At 35.4% G+C, this 19,844-nt stretch overlaps 1 protein-coding gene across 1 annotated transcript in view; it reads left to right on the top strand.

Moving 5' to 3' along the window:
• The window catches only part of NKAIN2 (sodium/potassium transporting ATPase interacting 2), a 919,670-nt gene that overhangs the window by 413,533 nt on the left and 486,293 nt on the right, over positions 1-19,844 (top strand). The window contains exon 2 of the mRNA XM_046677804.1: positions 10,786-10,923. Within this exon, the coding sequence (XP_046533760.1) occupies positions 10,786-10,923 (138 nt within the window). The remainder of the gene's footprint in view (positions 1-10,785; positions 10,924-19,844) is intronic.

The following is a 19,844-nucleotide window of genomic DNA, read 5'->3' as shown; positions in this document are numbered from 1 at the left end:
CTCCGCTTCGGTGGCCCAGGGTTTCCCCGGTTCAGGTCCTGGGGGCAGACATGGCACTGCTCGTCAGGCCACGCTAAGGCGGCGTCCCACAGGCCACAACTAGAAGGACCCACAACTAAAATATACAACTATGTACTGGGGGAATTTGGGGAGAAAAAATAAAATAAAATAAAATGGGGATGATAATATTGCCTACTTCATTAATAAGCTATCTGTAAAATGCTTAAATTGCACTATAAATAGTAATAGTAGTATATAAAATATGTGTGCGTGCACACAGAGAAACCATGTGTGTGATATAAGAGTGCTTGTAATGCTTTGAATTTTCAAGTTTAAGGTATGAAATACATTTTGTAGCTTGACAGAATTTATCGTTTTGAGCCTGTACCAGTTATCTATGCTACATTAATGTAGTCTCTGGTAGAACTCCTAAAGCTGATAGAGAATATCATCTCTTATTACATTCACCCACGGACAGACACAGACATCTTCTGTCAACAGGAAAACAAATATTATGACTGCCTCTTTTCAGACCATCTCCATATCTGTGTTGAATTCAATAATATGGTTACATGAAAGGGCACAGACCACATGGTATTCACCATGCCAGAAATAGCATACCTCATGACAAATTCTAAAATGTTCCTGTAGCCATCTGAAATGGTATTCTCTAGTATTCCTAGTTGCAATTTCTGATAAAACCTACTGCCACAGTGACTGCCAGTACATGGTAGTAGTCTTGATAACATTTCTGCTTTCATTTCAACTCTTGATTGGCCGTTAGCAGTCACAGTAAGTGAGGCTGTCATTCCATCTCCTGTCCTTATGAAATTGAATTTTATGAAAGAGATGTAACTTAGAGTTTGAGAGGTTTGATTGACATCTTCCATATGGCTGCCTTACTGTAGTCAAAGAAACAGTGCCCTGACATCTCTGCTGGGGCCTTCATGCAAGGAGGGGAAGAGGAGATGGGAGGGGAAGGCGACAGGAAAGACCCCAGAGTGCAGGACACTGTGCACCCACTTCTGGGCATGCTTCCACCTTCAATCCTGTTAAATATACAGTATCTGCTAAACAGGGAACATCAACCATGGCAATGACGTTATTAATTCACTGCCTTAGATGAGGGGAGGCCAGGAGGATTGGAGTGACATTTTACCTTGCTTTGAATTCACAAAATAAATATCTATATTGAGATGCACCGTATTTATTAAGATCCACACTGAAAACTGCCTAGACACTGCTTCTCTGATAATGATATATGAGGAATGTTTTTGGACTCTTCGTCAGTTTTTCAGAAAAAAAAAATCTGCATTTTTACCTAGTTGACAAATTTCAAATTCTCCAGATGGCAGCTTTAATATGTTTAATATGATTGTGCTGTTAAAAAATAGCAATAGAGTTTTCTCTAGAGAAAAGCCATTTTCTATGAGAAAGCAATACCATATGATACATGAAAATAAGAATATTGCAAGCTATTTTTGTTTTTTGGCTTTTACTGAGCTCTTGATGAATAAAAAATCAGTACTGAACAAGTAGATACTGCTGCTGATGAACTTAAGCAGCTTATTCTACCCAATTCCTAGAGTCCCTTATTAAAATATAGTCAACTCACCCTCATCTGCTTTTCTGTATATTGGTAATATTAGCCACATCATGATGTTTTTTGTGTAACACTTGCTGCGTGAGCAGTTGGAGGTTTGGAAATGGATCAGAGCCAAATAAATAGATCCACAGCAGGCATGTCATTTGAACAACTACACCTGGGCCCTCTTGAGAGTTTTGAGAATTTCTGCCCTAAGAACGATTTCAGATATTAGCATATCTCATAGTGTAGGACTGATTCTCTCAATGCGAAAATTGTCTGATTCATGTCATCACTTCTTCCCAATCCCGCACCTCACTACAGCCTCAGACAGTGCTTTGCATTGCTCAATACTTACAATATATTATCAGTGCTTGTAGAATGCCTGGTTTAAAAGTCATGCATGGCTGGGGCTGGCCCAGTGGCATAGTGTTTAAGTTCTCGTGCTCCACTTTGGTGGCCCAGCGTTTGCCGGGTCGGATCCTGGGCACGGTTCTGTGCACTGCTCATCAAGCCATGCTATGGTGGTGCCCCACATATAAAATAGAGGAAGATTGGCATGGATATTGCCTCAGGGCCAGTATTTCTCAGCAGAAGGAGGAGGATTGGCTGAGGATGTTAGCTCAGGGTTAATCTTCCTCAAAAAAAAAAAAAAAAATCCATGGCCACAGTCTTCTCAACATTAGACATTTTCTTCCTGTGTTATGAATACTTAACCTATTTGTGTATTGAGTTGACCTCAAATCAGTTAAGACTTGGTTATGGGGATACAGGAAATTCAAGGTCAAATGGACACATTAAACTTCCTAGCTCATGCCTGTCATGTGCCTTGAGTGAGCCGTGAAAACTGCCCAAAACAGCTGTCATTTTGATGTGTTCTGATTCTTCTGGAAAGTTAGATTTCCACTGAGTAAAATTAGAGACTCTGTGGAAAAATCAAAACAGTGATCCATCTACCAAGAGGACCTGGACTGTGATCTTTTTAGCTCATTTCAGACGAGTACAGGGAGACTTTAAACAAATGAGAGTTTGCCTACTAAGGTATGAAACTATTTCGCGGCACAACTGATAAATGTCATTTTGTTGTGACTTTGCTGGATTGTTAGTCTATTAACTGCATCAATAGTATAAACTTTCAGTTTATTTTATTTTCAAAAAAGCTCTGTCCTAACTGTAAACTTGTCTGTAGAGTGAATTGCACAATTTGTAGTAATACAGTAATAGCAATAATAATGATTATTTTAATGGGTTATTGTAATGATTGTGACTTTTCAAACCATACAGCTATATATAAAAATAGTTAGTGTATCTTTTTGATCTTTTATCTTGTGCTGAGACCAATGACCTGTTTGTTTACTTGCTTATTGAATTAAGGAAATATTTGGTAATAAAGTAGAAATAATGCCCTTAAAACTTTTGAAAAAACACCATAAGGTCCTAGTATGTTTAGGTGTGAATTGTTTGTGGTTGCAAATATGGACATTGAAGTTAGAATACTAGCGTTTGATCCCAGCTCTACAGTCATGATCTTGGTCATGGCATCAATTTCCTCATCTGTCCAGTAAAGGTAGCGACAGATAATCCTTGTAGAATGTGTGATTTAAAAGTAAGCATTAGCTTAAGTAACATTTTAAAGTGCTTATCATAGTGCCTGGGATATAATAAGCACTCAATCAATTCTTAATTATTTTTATATCAGAATCCAGACTCACTGTCTATTCAGTCAGAGGGCACAGATTTGTGTATAATAAAGAGATAAGTAAAAATTTTTTAAATCCCCACTACTAAAAATCAAATAACATTTAGTGATTACACACACACACACACACACACACACAATTTGGCATAAGCACAAACATGTCAAAAAATCGTATGACTGGGTAAGTTCAGTTCAACAACAGTCCAAAAACATTTTTATTTTTGCTCTAGTGTTAACTTATTGTGCTACTTTTTTAGAAGGCTATTTTCTATTTCTTAAATCTAGTATAATACGCTAGTCATCAACTTGTCTTTTGATAGCATGAGTGTTAACTATGAAATGGTTATAAATTGCTCTGCAGAATGAACAGCTGTGAGAATAATAAATGATTCTGTTATCACAACAACTATAATATTAGCTGGCATATTTAGAGTTATATATAAGTGGCATTATTACACAAAATAGTGGGAAATGTCTTAAAATACTCTATTATGTGGGTCAATTAAATAACTCCATTAAATTCAACCTCAGAAATATGTGACTGACCTCATTTCAATAAAGATCTGTTAAGAAATACCATGTACGCTGTTGCAGTAATGTAGCTAGTAAGAAAATGTACTTTTGTAAGAAATGCAAATGCTTGTTTTTATTTAGTTCCTTTGACTTTATACCAAATGTTCTCCAGTATTTTCTTGAAAATCTTTACTGTGCTTATATATATGGAGACAGAGTTTTTCAAATAAATGTTGATTTTTGTCACATTTGAAAGGTGTAAAGAGTGAAGGAAATTCACAGAGGAAATAATGATGTTTGAATTCTGTTCTTTTACAATAGTACTAGGATAGGTTAGACACATGAGGTGTTAAATCAGACAGCAAAACATTCGTTAAGAAAGACCCCCTCTGAATAATTGAGGTTATCTATGTCTGCCATGTTATTATTTGCATTTGTGACCTGTAGAATAAGAAACATTCAATCATCATTAAATGAAATATACTGACAAAGGTATAAATATAGAATAATATTTGTTCTAAAATACCAGTGTCCAAACTTGTTATGCATTGTTGAAATATGAATCAATAACGGCAGCCATCTTAGGATGCAACCTAGGCATTTAAACAAATACTCCATGTACATTAATGCATTAATCTTCACAAAAATCTTAGGAGCTATGTACCACAATATCCTCATTGTATAGAGGAAGAAAATGAGATTCATAGAGATTAGGTGACCTACTATGGTCACATGGTGTGTTAGAATCAAACATGATTTTCTAATTCCAAAACTTGAGTTCTGAACCACGATGACGTGTTGACTTCTGTTATAATCAGAGCCATTAGGGCCAAATCTCTTTTTGGTGGTGTTTTTGTTGTTTGTTATTGTGGTTTATTTCTTTGTTTTGCTTTTAAAGAAAAGCAGTTATGTGGAAGGAGATAGAAAATCCTTGGTTGTGTGCTTGTGCTTGGTTTCCTCCATATCTTCCGTGTATAATCATTGCAGACCCTACTTCGAGTTTATTCTCTTCATTTCATGTATGAATCAGTCTCTTGGTGAGATGAAGAAATTTATCTCTAGTATATCTCCTGCCTATAATGTTTAAAAGCTGGCATGTATGTTCTCAATTATTTTGTCCACTATGAACAACACAGAGAATCTTAAGGGGGAACATCATCAATCCTATTTATAGAGAATTTTACTTTGTGATATCATCATATTTTAGACAGTATCATAAACACATCAGCACCTCAGCAATATTGTAAAAGCCCAAAATACCTCTAAAGTCTTTACAGCTTTCCTGAAGATTGGCTTAAAAGTAAGAGAAATCAACAGGGTGTATCTTTACTGATTCTGGAGCAGACAGGTCCAGAGTATGCTCAAGATTACAGTCCATGCTAGGAGACTGCAGAGAAGAGTAGTAACCAGACTGTGGATGAGATCTAGCATGGTAAGATCCAGCAAAGGGGCAGAATAAACACACACATAAGAATTAGCAGCTTTACCAAAGTGAGCAGACAACCAAGAAACAGAAAATACTGCACCTGCGAGTCGGGCAGGGGAGAAACCTGAGTCCAAGGCAAGATCTCAGGGCAAGAACATCTCGCTGAAGGAGCGGAGTCCTTGAATGGATCAAGGAGACAGGACCAGAACTGTTTCCTTCTCTCCTGCAGTATTAAGTTCCTTATGGAACAGGAAACAAAGAGTGCGTACAACTGGGAACAAGAAATTGACCATGCTTGACTGGAATGTGGGGAAAAAGGTCAGCAGCAATTTCTATTGACAAAATTCTGACAAACAGGTGGCCATACTGTAGGTCTGCCTGGAAGTTTATCTAAATTTTCATGGTCCCTACAGAAGAAATAAGAATTTCAGACCCATTCTGGGAACTGTTATGCCCATTTCAATTTTCATCTTGATTTTCCCTTGTATTTCCTACTTTTCATGTATAACAAAGCTAATTTTAGTTGTCAGGTAAGTTATCTTCGCCTACAAACAACTAAAATGCAAATCATTTCTTTATTGATTCCTGGAACCCCACAGTGTATATTTTATTACTTTTGGCGAGATTTGTCCTTTCCCTGAAGTCCACTTGGACGAGGCAAATGGACTTTGGATGGGAGCATTCCACTCGACTAGCGTCCAAATCTAAGTCTATCTGACATCTTTCCGCAGAGACTTGAGAGTTGAGACAATCTGGAAGCTCAGGTTTCTGAAGGAGAGAGTGGAAAGTACAGGAGGAGGACAGGGGGTGCCCATTGATAAGTTCAATTTCAATTTATAGGTTAGCACTAGAAACTTAATTTGGTTGTTGCTAGCCTTTAATAACACACTCATTTTATTTTTTTAATCAAGGAACCCATGTTCCACCATGATAGAATAGAAAGCCTATTTTTTTCCTCTCAAAGGCCATATAAAAGTTTTATTTTGTATTATTTGTAATAACTCACAAGCTAAATTTTAAGCATATAAAATTATAATAATATTTGGGAGGAAAATTTAAGACTAAGAAATCTTAGTTTTTATTTGCAAAACGCAATGTCTCAAAGAAATCTATTCTGGGTTCCACCAGTCAAAAACAACTAGCTGTAAACATGCCATTTTGGCTTTTTATTAAAAAGTATTTTAATGTGTTTATGTACATGTGACTTCCTTGTTAATAAAGTTAAATGGCAATGGCTACCTAGGAAACCCATGTAGGATTCCCACTTGCCATGCAAACACTTGAAGCAAATGTGTTTCAGACTGAATACTCTCCTATTAAGAGGTCAAATTTAGTTTCACAAATTATTAACTTAATTGGGCTCAGATTTCTCGGGTGTAGATTGAAGAGTATGGATTGAGTCTCTTCCAGTTTGAAAGTCAATAAATTTATTTATCTTGGAAATTTCACAGGAGTTCTTTATGAAATTTGTTGTCATCGAAAGTAAGATAAACTTTACCTAATGGTAATTATCAGAAAGGTATTTGAAAACATTTTTAGCTTAAGCATACTCTACTAGATGAACAATAACTATTAGAATTCACATTTACTATAACGCAAAAGAGAAGGGTAATTTTGATGTTTTACCAGTACGAACATAGATATCAAAGAATAATTAACACTTGTTATAGTATTTGGGATTTTGCAAACAGAATTTGACCCAGAATTCCACTTTGTGGGGTTTAGCCTATGGATATGTCAACACTATATACAAGGTGGTTTAACACGCTTATGTGTGTTATAGCCAAAATTGGAAACAAATTAAATATCTGTTAAAATGGAATTTTTTATTAGGGTATAATGAGGTAGATCTATAAATGCAGGATGTGCTAAGTGAGAAGTGCAAGGTGAAAAGCCATATCTACATTACAATCCCATTTATGTAGATAAAATGATGTGAAAAGAATTTACATATGCGTATATGTGACAGATATTTGCCTATATGCTGGCGTCTTATTTTCCTGATAATATTTTCCTGAAGAGCTATGCACTTAACACTGCTTCCCCGGGTTGACGCAAGTTTCTTTTGGGGAAAGTGAGTGGGACTGGATGGTTTCTTCAAAGTTTAAGTGTTTAAATAAATGTTGCACCTTATGTTTTAAGGCCAGAGCAACCTGCAAAACAGAGTCAGACCAGAGAGAAAAAGACAATTTACTTATAGGTCAGTTTATAGATATAAAACCCTTAAATAAAATTTTATTTAACTCAAACTGAAACTATGATAAAAATAATATTCCAAGTAGAGATTTTTCCAGGGGGAAAACAAAAAGCACAATTGAACATGGCAAAACCTGTCAATATAATCAATCACATTGATCTACAAGGAAAGAAAGTGATTATCTCAATAGACACAGAAATAGTAATTGATAAAGATTAGCCCCTGTTTATGGTAAAAAGTAAATACCTCATAAAACATAGTAAGAGAAGCAAATAGAATTCTTTATGGAAAGCAACAAGTTATGCATTTATAATTAGCCACTGTGCAGAAGCCAAACACAAAGAACCAAAATTTATATAGAGTAAAATAGATAAGAGTGAAAGAAGCTCATACCATAAGAATTTTTAGTGAAAATGACATACAACAGCAGTGTATGGTTTTCAAGGCCATATACATATGTTTGTATGTCAGGTGATTGAAAGGACATAAAGTAAATACATTATGGGGGTCCAATGAGCAAAAAGGGAGTAACACTGAGAACATGGGTTGAAGGAGGCAAATAAGAAAATAAAACAAAACAAAATAAAAAAGAGCTTGCCTTGACCAATGCTGATATAATGTCGTAAACTGACAAGTATTATCAAAGAGATTCTCTACACCATTCCAAAATAAATAAATGAGGAAGGTAAAAGGTAACCTATATCCTCTCACCAGCATAGGCCTGCAGAATGAACCGTGAAACCTTTTGTTTTTGGACCAGGTGTAACTCAAGTCCATAAGTAGGGACATAGTGCAGGGGCTCTGCACAGAGGCCTGAATTCCTGTCTCGGCACCTCTGAGATCTCAGGAGAATCGCTTAGCCATACTACACCTTAGATTTCTTAATCTGAAAATAAGACAATAGTACTTACCTCCCTGGGTTTTGTGCAGAATCAATGAGATAATATATGACTGGGGAATGGTATGAATGCTCAGCACATCGTTAAGCGTTTTAACAGATATTCATTCTCTTCTCTCCAACCCTGCAGAAATTTCATAGTTAATATACTTCCTATTGGAAGGAATTCGTAGGAAAGGATCGTAACTACTTCTATAAATTATCATTCTGTTTATACTCACTGAATTTTTCAGAAAATCTTCTATTCTTCAGTCCTAGCTCTAAATTACAGAACCTGTGATACAGCTAATAGGGCCAATCAAAAAGAGGTAAAAAAAAAAAAAAGCAGAAATACGCTAAGTGAAGGATTGTACATTAACATATTGTCTGCATGAGCTTCTAAGTACTGTTTGATGGAACTATTAGTTCTGTCATGAAACAGGCTGATACATGTGATGTAACTTCATTTTAGCACTGCAGACTTAGAAAGTATATTATCATCTATATTTTTTTTATAATTAACAACATTACTGCTATTTTCTTCCATAATTGGTGTGTTTATGGAGAGATTTCCCACTGTTTGACGGATGCACTTCATCCTCTATACTTTTTCCCTGCTGCGTCCCTACAATTATGGTGCTCAAAATTTATGGAGTTTAGAGTCGCCTTGCTGCTGTTTTCCATTCCTACTTACTGTTTATTCATGGGATAAAGATAAGATGTTTCTATGTTGGAGTGAGCTTTATATAGATGATTAGCGATGCTATTCTGAGAACAAGCACTTACTTTTTGGTACCATTGATGGATTCAAAAACAAGGCCTACGTGATACTGCCTAACATCACAAATGGGTCTCCTTTATATGAAGTGTTGACTGCATGATAACAGTTGAAGGAATGTTTCAACAGAAGGCAGGTTAAGGTTTATGAGGCTGGGGTCATAACGCAAGTTCAATGACGATCTGTTTATTTATCAATTGGAATATTGCATTCCACTCTGGGACTCTAGTGGGTATTGTAGATTTTGGAATATGCAGAGTAGAACAGAAGTAGATTCTCTCTTTTTTAAAAGTCACTGCCCACATTAAGTGAAAATGAAGATTTGATGAGGCTGGACTGTTATTGTTAAAGCTACTCCATGGTACCCAGTGTGTCTTAGGAAACAGAGGTGTTATGCAAACAGTTGTCATGAGTTTATTTTCTCTTTCAATGCCTGATGGGAAAATGTGCTGCTCAGCTAAAGAAGTACAGTGGGGATAATGCTCATTCAAGAAATCTTCAAACTGAGCTACAGGTATTTAATTTAAAAGCACACTGTTTCAAGAGTTAGTATGTCTTTCTGACAAGAAATATCATTAAAGCATAATGATGTTAGTAACTTAGGGGTTTTAAAATCATTTTCATTTAAAATCCGGCTGAAAAAAAATTGTTGAATCTTTGTGCAAAACATCTGATTCTCTTACAATGTTTTACTCTGAGCAGATAGTTTATTATCATTCCACCTGAGGACAGGCAGGAAGAATACAGCTGGGTTTAACACACACTATCCCCTTAGTGTTGTTAGATCTGATGAGAGACTTGCCAGCTATCCAGGTTTCATTTTTCAGTATAAAGTGGCACTTCTGGACTACCGGCCAATCTCGGGTTTGGGTTGTCTGGTTGGTTGTTTAGTTAGTAGGTTGATTGGTTTTGGTATTTTGCTCTCACTGCTTAGATTTTTACATATGTCTTAATTGTGAAGTTGTCAGCACAGATGAACGTAGGATAATTTGAAATGACTTCAGTTCCTTGCTTGTATAATAGTGATGCTTTATTATTGTTTTCTGTGTTTTAATTGCCTTCTAGGGCCTTTCTTTGACCTAGTTAGTTTAGGTAACCGGCTATGACAAAAAGTCATGTTTGATATATAATCTTATGATATTAGGGTTAGAAGGACCCTAGATACTAGTCAAAGTCCTGCATTTTACAAATGAGGAATCAGACCCTCGGAGAATGGAAATGATGTGCCTGGGGCACTACAGCTGCTCAGGGACAGGCCTATATCCAGAATCCGGGTCTCTTGACTTTGCTGAAGAATTCTTTTTCCTCTACATCAACCTCCTTTGCTCTAGTCCCAACTTCTACAAGGACATTTGAGCAGATCCTAACAACAGACCCTTCTTGTAGACTTCCCAAACTTGCTGGTTGATGACTTCAAGTGTTTGACAGCGCATATGACAATATAATTTACCCTGTGACTGCACAGTGACATCCTGTGAATACTGCTTGATGCCTCCACAAAATCTTCTCTGAAAGGATTGTATCCGTCTATGGATCCACAGCTTCCGTAGTCTTCCTTTGAAATATCCCTGAAAATGTCATTCTCACTGTTAGATATAAAGACAAGTGCCAGATATGGTAACACAGTTGTAATTGCTAATTATGCATCCATGTGATCCTTTTTTACTCTCACCGCTATGCTCATCTGTATCTCCTGTTTTGCTGTTCCAGGTTTGTGTGCTGGAGAGGCAAATATTTGACTTCCTTGGATATCAGTGGGCACCTATCCTGGCAAATTTTGTACATATTATTATCGTCATTCTTGGTTTATTTGGAACAATTCAATATAGACCTCGGTACATAACAGGAGTAAGTACCTTTCCTGCCTTTTAAAAATTTTGTTGAAATAGAGAAAGATATGAAAACCACAGTGTCTTGAAAAATTATATGTATATCCTCTCCTTAAAGTACCATGTGTTTCTTTTGATATTTTCAGGTTACATCTACTGTCACTGAAAATGTCGAGCTTAAAGCACATGACAGTGAATTTAATCAGATTGTATTTTCATAAGTTGTACTTTCAGCAAATATTCTCTTGTAATTAGAAGCAGAACTGTGCCCCTTTATTTTCAAATTATAAAGTCATAGTCTCTGATTTAAGGGATTTTAATGGGAATTTTTCCCATTTTAAATAATCATATTTTATAAATTGAATAAGGATAGTATAAAATCAATACAAATGAGCATATGCTATTGATGTGAAAATATCAATATATATTTGGGTTAATATTTAACCTACTTGAAAGCCAGAGTAGTCTGGCCCGTAGTCTCTGTGTTCTCCATAATTCTCTTTTTGGCTCAGAGGAAGTATTTTGCATTCCCACTCAAGTTAAACTTACTTATCATAAAGTGAAATGTGACTGTTGCAGTTGCTATGGGAACCATAATTTAGGATTTTTTTGCTTTTGTATGTGCCTCAGATCTCAGCTATAGTTCTTCATTAATGTAGTTTTTTTTTTTTAGTTTCATCATTTTTTCTATTTCTTCTATTTTTGACAAAGGAAAAGTCCATAGACATTTGTTTAAAATTATAAAGCAAGTTTGTGGCCAAGGCATGTGTATAAGATAGTGCAATAAAAGCTCTGCCTTATTCAACACAAACCCAACAGGCCTTCTGAGGTTTCACGGGGCCTCCTTCGCATAAAAGATGCCCTCCTATGACCTGTTTTCTCTGTCATCTGGAACCCAGATAAAGCTCATTGGTACTGAAACAAGCAATAAGGTGGGTGCTGGGACCAAGGGATCCACTGTCTGGCTAAGGATCAGGGAAAAGCCCATAGTCTTCTCCTCCAGGTGCATGCTCAGAAGTGAGTGTGTGTCACCTCTGAGGGTATGGAGATGCATAAATCTTGTAAAAAGTAAGATGGGTTCTGTTGCAGAGTGAAGTTTTTCAATGCACAAGATATAATAGCGTTGTTCATTATCTTATATAAATTTTAATTTCACCCAGTATAGGGAGGGTATTACAGGCTTTGGGAGTGAGTCTTCCAAAGTTGTAATACCAGGATTGAAATCTTGCATCGACCAAATTCTTTGTGATTTTGGACAGCATAACCTCACCAATCCTTAGTTTTCCCACCTTTAAAATGAAAGTAATAACTCGATTAACTCATATGCTTGAATTCATTGCTGCTGGCGATGCTGTAAATGTGAAAGTTCTATAAGCCATTATATGAAAGATTATAGACTATTTATGAAAAATTCTTAACTTTCTTCTTTCACTAGACTTTGAGGCTCCTCCATGATTTTATTCTTATAAATAATGTCCTTCTGAGTATCATCATACAAATATGTCATCTCCATTTCTGATGAAGTTCTTGTAGTCGGAGGTTAGTTTTGAGGTGGAAGTGGGATATTCTATAAAATGTCTTTAACACACTGCTTAGTGTTTAAGAAGTGCATAATAAATGTTCGCCATAATATTCTTTCCCTGTTGTTATTATTATCATTTGAAAATAAGACTAAACTGTACAGACTAGCAATAGGCTGACAGGCAATTTAAAATAGAGCAAGGTCTTCCAAGCTATTCGTTGAACTCTTTCTGTCCCTGTTATTCCAAGCTATTTCTCAAAAATATTTTGTGGGATTTCTATGTATTAAATTATACTGCCATCACTTTAGATGAAAGACACACCCACAAATCTTTTCAAAACAGGCTGCTGCCTCTAGCATTACTTAAGAGTTAAGGTGCCTTGGGACACATTTAAGATTGTTAGAAGTTTTGTAGAGCTGAGTCTCTGAAATCTTTCAGAGGTCTTAACAATGTGTCTTAGAGCTACATCTTTGATTTGATGTTGACTTGCAGACAGCATTCTGAATTTGATCTTTTCCTTGAGACAATGTCTTTCTTGGAAAACCTTTTGCCGGCTGGAGATCTGTAAATGTGAGACTTTTATTTTTCAACTCAGAAAGTCTTGAGCTGGAAATATGTTCTCTAAATTCTGCTTGAAAACTGAATTGTCCCTTCTTCAGCTCATCTCTCTCTTACAATATCATGTTATGTATGGCTAAAAGATGACAACACCGTCAACTGTTTGCTTGGAAATCCCCTGAGCCAGATCCACAAGTTTATAGGTATATTTTCTATCTTTGCATTATTTGCAGGCAATAGTCAAGCTACTTGTTCTGACAGTAATTATCGTGAATCCTCTTTTCTGCAGTCCTCAAAAACAACTTCCTGACGGTTCTTCCTGTCTTCGCTGATAGTCTCCTCACTTGCCTCAAAACCAACATTGTGTGTTTTTGGTTTGTGTTACAGTATCACTCAGGCTTTGGTTCTAATTTCTATTCTAGTTATCTATTTCTGTGTAATTTTTCCCTAATGAACCATTTCTGTATAACGAAATTCATGATATCTAATGACTGTAATGCCATGTTGAAGGTCGAAAGTGGATTCAGGAAAATAGAGAATTTGCCATAAAAATGGAATTAAGATTTTTCAGTTTGCCCAAGGATGGCAAAGGGAATTACAATTAAAAGAAACTTGAATGGAATCATAGATAACAGAAATGCTGGTCAATGAAGGATCTGAGTTTAGCAGAAAAATGCATAATTGGGGGCAAGCTGTAACTAACAATAATGTATTGATGCACTTAAGAAATATCTACGGGCTCTCTGCACTGGAGAAATAGATATTAACAAGGAAATTTATTTTCCTCTCCCCTAAAAATGTAGGCCTTTATGATTTCTACATTTGTCATTTTATATTTTTGAATTATAAAAAATTTGGTATCAAAATAGAGCCAATTTCACATACTGAAAGTTACTCATATTTCATAATTTCACAACTTAAAATTATTATTAATATTTTTCCATATTTCCTTCCTGTGTGAGCAAATGAAACGTCTGATTGTGCTACATCTCAAATATGTGTCTTAATTTCTTTATTTAAGGTTATATCAAACAATTTTGAAATTCATATGACTATTCCATTGTCCATTTAACCTTTTACACTATTGGTATATATTATGCTATATAACATATATAACATTTATGTTGTAAATTATGATGTTATATATTACTGTACATTATTGTTCCCATATTTTTTATGATAAATAATTCCCTATAATCATCTGCATAAAAAATACCCTCATCTTCATTTGCGATTTCATTCCTTAGGAGAAACACCTAGGTATAATTAAATAATATGAACAATTTGAAAGCTCTTAGTATATAATTGACAATTACCTATCCAAAATTATTCTACTGAATTATCCTCCCACCAATGTACAGCAGAGTCTATTTCATTGCACCCTCGCGAATCCTGAGTATTATCTGTTCTCATATTTGCTAATCTGATAGGAGAAAAACATCATTTTTGTTTCGAATTGCATTTCTTTACTGAGTTGGACTTTTTCATATGTTTATTAACCATTTTTATTTGCTTTCTGGGGGATTGTCTTTAGGTGTTCTTTGCCCATTTTTTCCCTGGAGTCTTAGTGTTTATCACAACAATTTTTATATACGGATCACACAGTAAAGATATTTACCCTTTAAATGTCATAAATTTTCATTTTGATGTTTATTATTTTTCTCTTATTAAAATTAACTCCCTTTCCCTTTGTGATAACTTCTATTGCTTTAAAAATCATAAAATTTAAATATCATCTTGAAAAGTGTAAACGTGAGGCTTTGTTATTGTTAGGTCTAATTTTGCTAAAACAAAAAGGCAGATGCCCTGAAATAGAGTTTAAGGAAAAAGTGTCCCTTTCCACATTTGCTAGTTGTAAAGAGTTTCGAATTATTGATGAGACATTTTGATTTAAAAAATGCAAAAAAAAAAAGTATATGGACATCCTCTGCAACACTGAGAATGATAGCAATGAATAAAATTTAGAGAGTATTGGTAATGACTTTTGTTTCTTTTACTAATCTTCTCTTTCATAAGAGCAAAGAAGAAAAATTGAAAACTGTTAATTGGAACAAGAACTCATTAGTACCCTTTGAGGGCCTCTGGCGTTTCAAGGAATGTAGTATGTTAAAGGAAAATGAAATTGATGATTTCAATTCCAAGCAAAGGAAATCTGAAGCCAGAATCCATAGAAAGCATCTATATTCTATAATTCTTGATAGCATCAAATCTCAAAGAAATGCCAGATTAACTCGGGTGGAATAATTTATAAATCAATACATAAAAGTGGCTTCCATGAAAGCATTACCTTGTATTGTAAATGGAATTGGCCAGTGCATCTTCATTTAGGCTAAAGACACCAGCAAGCAGAATGTGATTTGGGATATCCAGTGTTTATTAGTTAATGACAAACAGCTGTTAATGAGTTGTACTGCTTTACATTGTCTAAAATAATCTGAGGAGTGTGTAGGTTCCTAAATGCTAAAGGCACAGTAATTTTCTTGGTGATATTGCCAAAGGACGTGTTGCCATAACACTCAAAAAGATTTATTCCTTTTTCCTCCCGCCTCCCTTCTTCCCTATCCTCCTCTTTTCTTCCTTCCTCCCAACCTCCATCCCTTTCTTTATTTCTTTCTATTTAACTCAGTTATTTTGAAAGAAAAAAGAATAACTTACAGAGTTTGGACCCACTGGCTTAACCAAAGAAATCTAGTCCCAAAACTAGAAACACATTCAAAATAGCTAAAAATCCATTACTCAAATTTCATGAAGACAGAGAAGAGGACAGTAATATTTGTTAACAATCATGATTCTTTATGTTTGTTACCATGTCTGTTACCCTCCACAGAGGAGCCTACATTACCTTCCTCTACAAATCCTGGAAATCTCGTCGTAACTTCACCAAACTTTTGTCCAAACTCATAAGGACTAGGCAATCACAGAGTTAGGATGTGGGCCCAGGGCCCCTGAGTGCCAAAATCATGCTACTACCAAAGGCATTGAACTGCCTGTGAGGAGCTCACTTCAGAGAGCCACAATCTAACTGACAAAGGAAAGCGGGACTTGTAAGTTGTTGGCAAATTAAAAATCTACCATGGCATTCTCAATTTGAAAAGCATTTAGGTTTTAAATTGTGGTCTGCCATTTCCGTATCAAGGATTACATTTTTAGCTCTACATTTAATGAGGAAATGATCTCATGTCTCAAGAATTAAGAAGAGAAAATCCTTGGTGATGGACATTTTATTCTTGTGTAAGAACAATACCACAGAATTGTCAGAAATTGTGAATTAAAATGGTGTTTTTTCTTTTCTGATACTAATCAGCATTTTGATTATGGTAGTTCATATATATGCATATATGTCATATAATTTTTACCTAATATATATTATTCTATATTAATTAATGACAAAATATCTCTTTCCACATTTGTTACTTATAAAGAGCTTCAAATAACTGATGGAGGAATTTGTTTCTATGTAATTGAAAAAATACCCATATTATGTACCAAAAATATGTATGTACGTATATTATCACACCTATTGCAGAGTTTTCCATGACATCAGTTTAGACTACAATAACTAATCTAAAATTGAATGAGTGGGGAAGATAGAGATTGATTTTCTGTTTTGTTACTGAAAAATCAAGAGATTAAAATAATGTAGTTAAAGCTAATTTGACAAAGCAGGGCAGTGATGATTAGAAAGAGAAGCCAATATTCATGAATCTTCATTCCTTGTGTTTCAAGGATATTAAACGATTAGACTATGTTATTACAGTGGTCCCTCCTTATCTGCAGTTTCACTTTCCATGGTGTCAGTTACTCTCAGTCAACCGAGGTCTGAAAATATCAAATGGAAAATTCCAGAAATAAACAATGCATTAGTTTTCAACTGTGTGCCGCACTGAATAGTGTGATAAATTCTCACACCGTCCCAATCCATCCTGCCTGGGACATGAATCATCGTTTAGTGCAGTGTTTCCAGGCTGTACACGCTACCTGCCTGTTGGTTATCAGATAGACTGTCGCGGTATCACAGTGGTTGTATTGAAGTCACCCTCATTTTACTTAATAATGGCCCAAAAGCACATGAGTAGTGATGCTAGCAATTTGGATATGCCAAAGAGCAGCTGTAAAGTGCTTTCCTTAAGTGAAAAGGTGAAAGTTCGTGACTTAATAAGGAAAGAAAAAATAATTGTTTGCTGAGGTTTCTAAGATCTATGGTAACTTTTATTACAGTATATTGTTATACTTGTTCTATTTTATTATTATCGTTGTTGATCTCTTACTGTGCCTAGTTTATAAATTAACCGGTATCATAGGTATGTGTGTATAGGAAAAAACATAGTATATGTAGGGTTGGGTACGATCTGCAGTTTCAGGCATCCACTGGGGTCTTGGAATGTATCCCCCTTGGATAAGGGTGGACCAGTGTATAACCCTGTCCATTCTTCAAAAATAGTAAAGAAAAGAATTGAATACTCCTTTTAGTTTACATAGTAAAATACATAGTATTAAATTTCGGTTTCTCAATTTAGCCCACTCTGGGTTATTTTACTACTTTTTAAAAAATGTATTATATGTACTTGACAATGAGTGTTGCTGTAAATTGACACACATTCTTCTCCCGGTTGAGGGAGGGCACAGAATAGAAAGACAATAATGAAGCAGTTTCTGATAAGGCATCGCCTCATTTGGCTTCCTTAATTTTGCCTTTCCATGAGCCCACATACTGAAGACAAGGATTCCCATGTCATCCTGGGTAAGGCTTAGTGGCCACATGGTGACTGGAACACCAAAAGACAACGCTAAGACCTGTTTTGTAAAAACATGATATGGCAGTTTGAGAAATGTATAGATACCTCAGAGTAGAATAGTCACATACTCAATATGTGTGGAAAAGAGAACTTCTCTAAATTTCTAGAATTTACTATTTACTGAAGATTGGCCATGATTTGAATTTTAATTGTTCATGGAGGTCAGGTCCCCATAGAGAATGTAACCAACAACAATAAATGAGAAGCACTTCCTATGTCCTATTTCCAGGTCATATGCTTCTTTCATTCTAATAATGTTACTCCCTAAAAGTTTATGTATTCCTTATGGTCACTTCTAGGAAGTCATTAATCTAAGTTCAAGCAGTTGTTTTGCCTTTTTTATTCAATTTTTCTAGGAGAAAAAAATATCCAAAAGAAAACTTATTGCCACTAAAGCATTAAAAATGTGCACTTTCTGTGTTCAGGACAGAAAATCAATGCAGATTAGAGATGAAGAGACTTGAGATAGTAGTAAATTAACAATGCTTCTAATGACTTAGAGTGGTTGTGAAAATAAGTCTGTTACCATAAGCCTGGGAGGGGAAAAGAAAATATCATTACAGTTTTATGGATTTAGCCTGTAGTCCTAAAATAAATGTAATAATGCAACATGGTGAATGCAATTTATTCTCAAAAGGATGTGCTCCCTTGGGGAAATGTGGGCCATTTATTCTACAAGAAGATGCTTTGTGTTCACATTTTGGTGTTAGGCTGTGACTAAAGATTTATAGAACGTGGTAAATATAAGTAATTATATTTTGACAGTCTAAATCCATGTTTGTAAATCATACGATAATTTTTGGAAAAAATTTTGAAAAAGGGACATGTTGTGATATATATGTGTATGTACTAGTTTCTTTTCTAAAATAAAAAGTCAAATTAAGTCATGTAGATATTTTTAAAAAGTCAAAAAGTAAAATTTGACTTGTGGTAAAATAAAGTCCTTTTACTTACCCCTCTCTAGCTGGTCCTAATCTCTTCATAGTTCTTCCGGAGTGTATATATAGTCTAATAAAGAGAAATCCGCCCCCCTTATTTTTATAGTCCCCTCTACCCCACACGGGAGTTTCTGGTTGTCTTTTATTCTTTTAATAGAGAAAACTGGCCTTTTTAAAAAAACTGTATTTTAAATATACTTCCAATTCTTACTCATTAAAACTATTGCTTGGTATTCATTCTGTTGTTATTTTGGAAACCTGTTGCTCTCCTGTTGGCATTTAGATTTGACCATGATTTTATCTGCATCTTTTTGTTTTATTGAGATGCTCTTCTCCCTGGAGATTGCTCTCCTGGTACTCTATCCTGCTGTCCTATCTAAATCGGTCGCTCTCTAGACTGCTAGACTTCTGTCTTCCCCGCTCTGCTGTCCTGAGTTAGAGTCATGCTCTCTTCCATCCTCTGTGTTTTCTTTCTGATATTCTTCTCACAACTTCCTGGGTTTATTTTACCTATACGCTTGAGCAATAATTTTGCTCGATGCAGAATTCAAAGTTGAGAACTGTTTTTCCTTAGAGCACTGAATTGTTCAGTTTCATTCTAGGAAGCAGTGTTACTGATATGAAATTTATCAATGGGTTCTTCATTCTTTTGTACATAACTTTTTAAAAAGTTCTTGAAATATTCATCTTAGGTCCACACTTAGACTGTGTGGACCTAATTTAAAATTTCATAGGCTCTTTTGATTTGAAAACATGAATGTCTTCAACTTTGGACTTCGCGTGCATCCTTTTCATGATTCTCTGTGTTTTTGAACATTTGTCTTTGTTAGCCACAGATAATTTCATTTAACAGTTTTTATGTATTATAGCTGTTTGTTTGTTAACTTATTATTATTATTTTCTGTCCTCCAGAGAGTTAAATGTGTGGCTGGTTCCAAAAGTGGTAGAGGCATTATCCTGGTTTTCCGGCCCACTTTTTATACTCACCTTTGTTCACAGGCTCCCCCGCCCCCCAAGTCTCCAGAGTGTAAAGAACTCTGCCTAGCCGTGCAGCTTCCTTTGTGTCTGTTGCCCATTCACACATATCGTAGACTGTCAACCGCTCCACTCTGCTTGTTAATCAAT

This window comes from Equus quagga, chromosome 11 (genome assembly GCF_021613505.1).
Source record: "Equus quagga isolate Etosha38 chromosome 11, UCLA_HA_Equagga_1.0, whole genome shotgun sequence".
NCBI lineage: Eukaryota > Metazoa > Chordata > Mammalia > Perissodactyla > Equidae > Equus > Equus quagga.
This window is presented reverse-complemented; position numbering and strand designations above follow the sequence as displayed.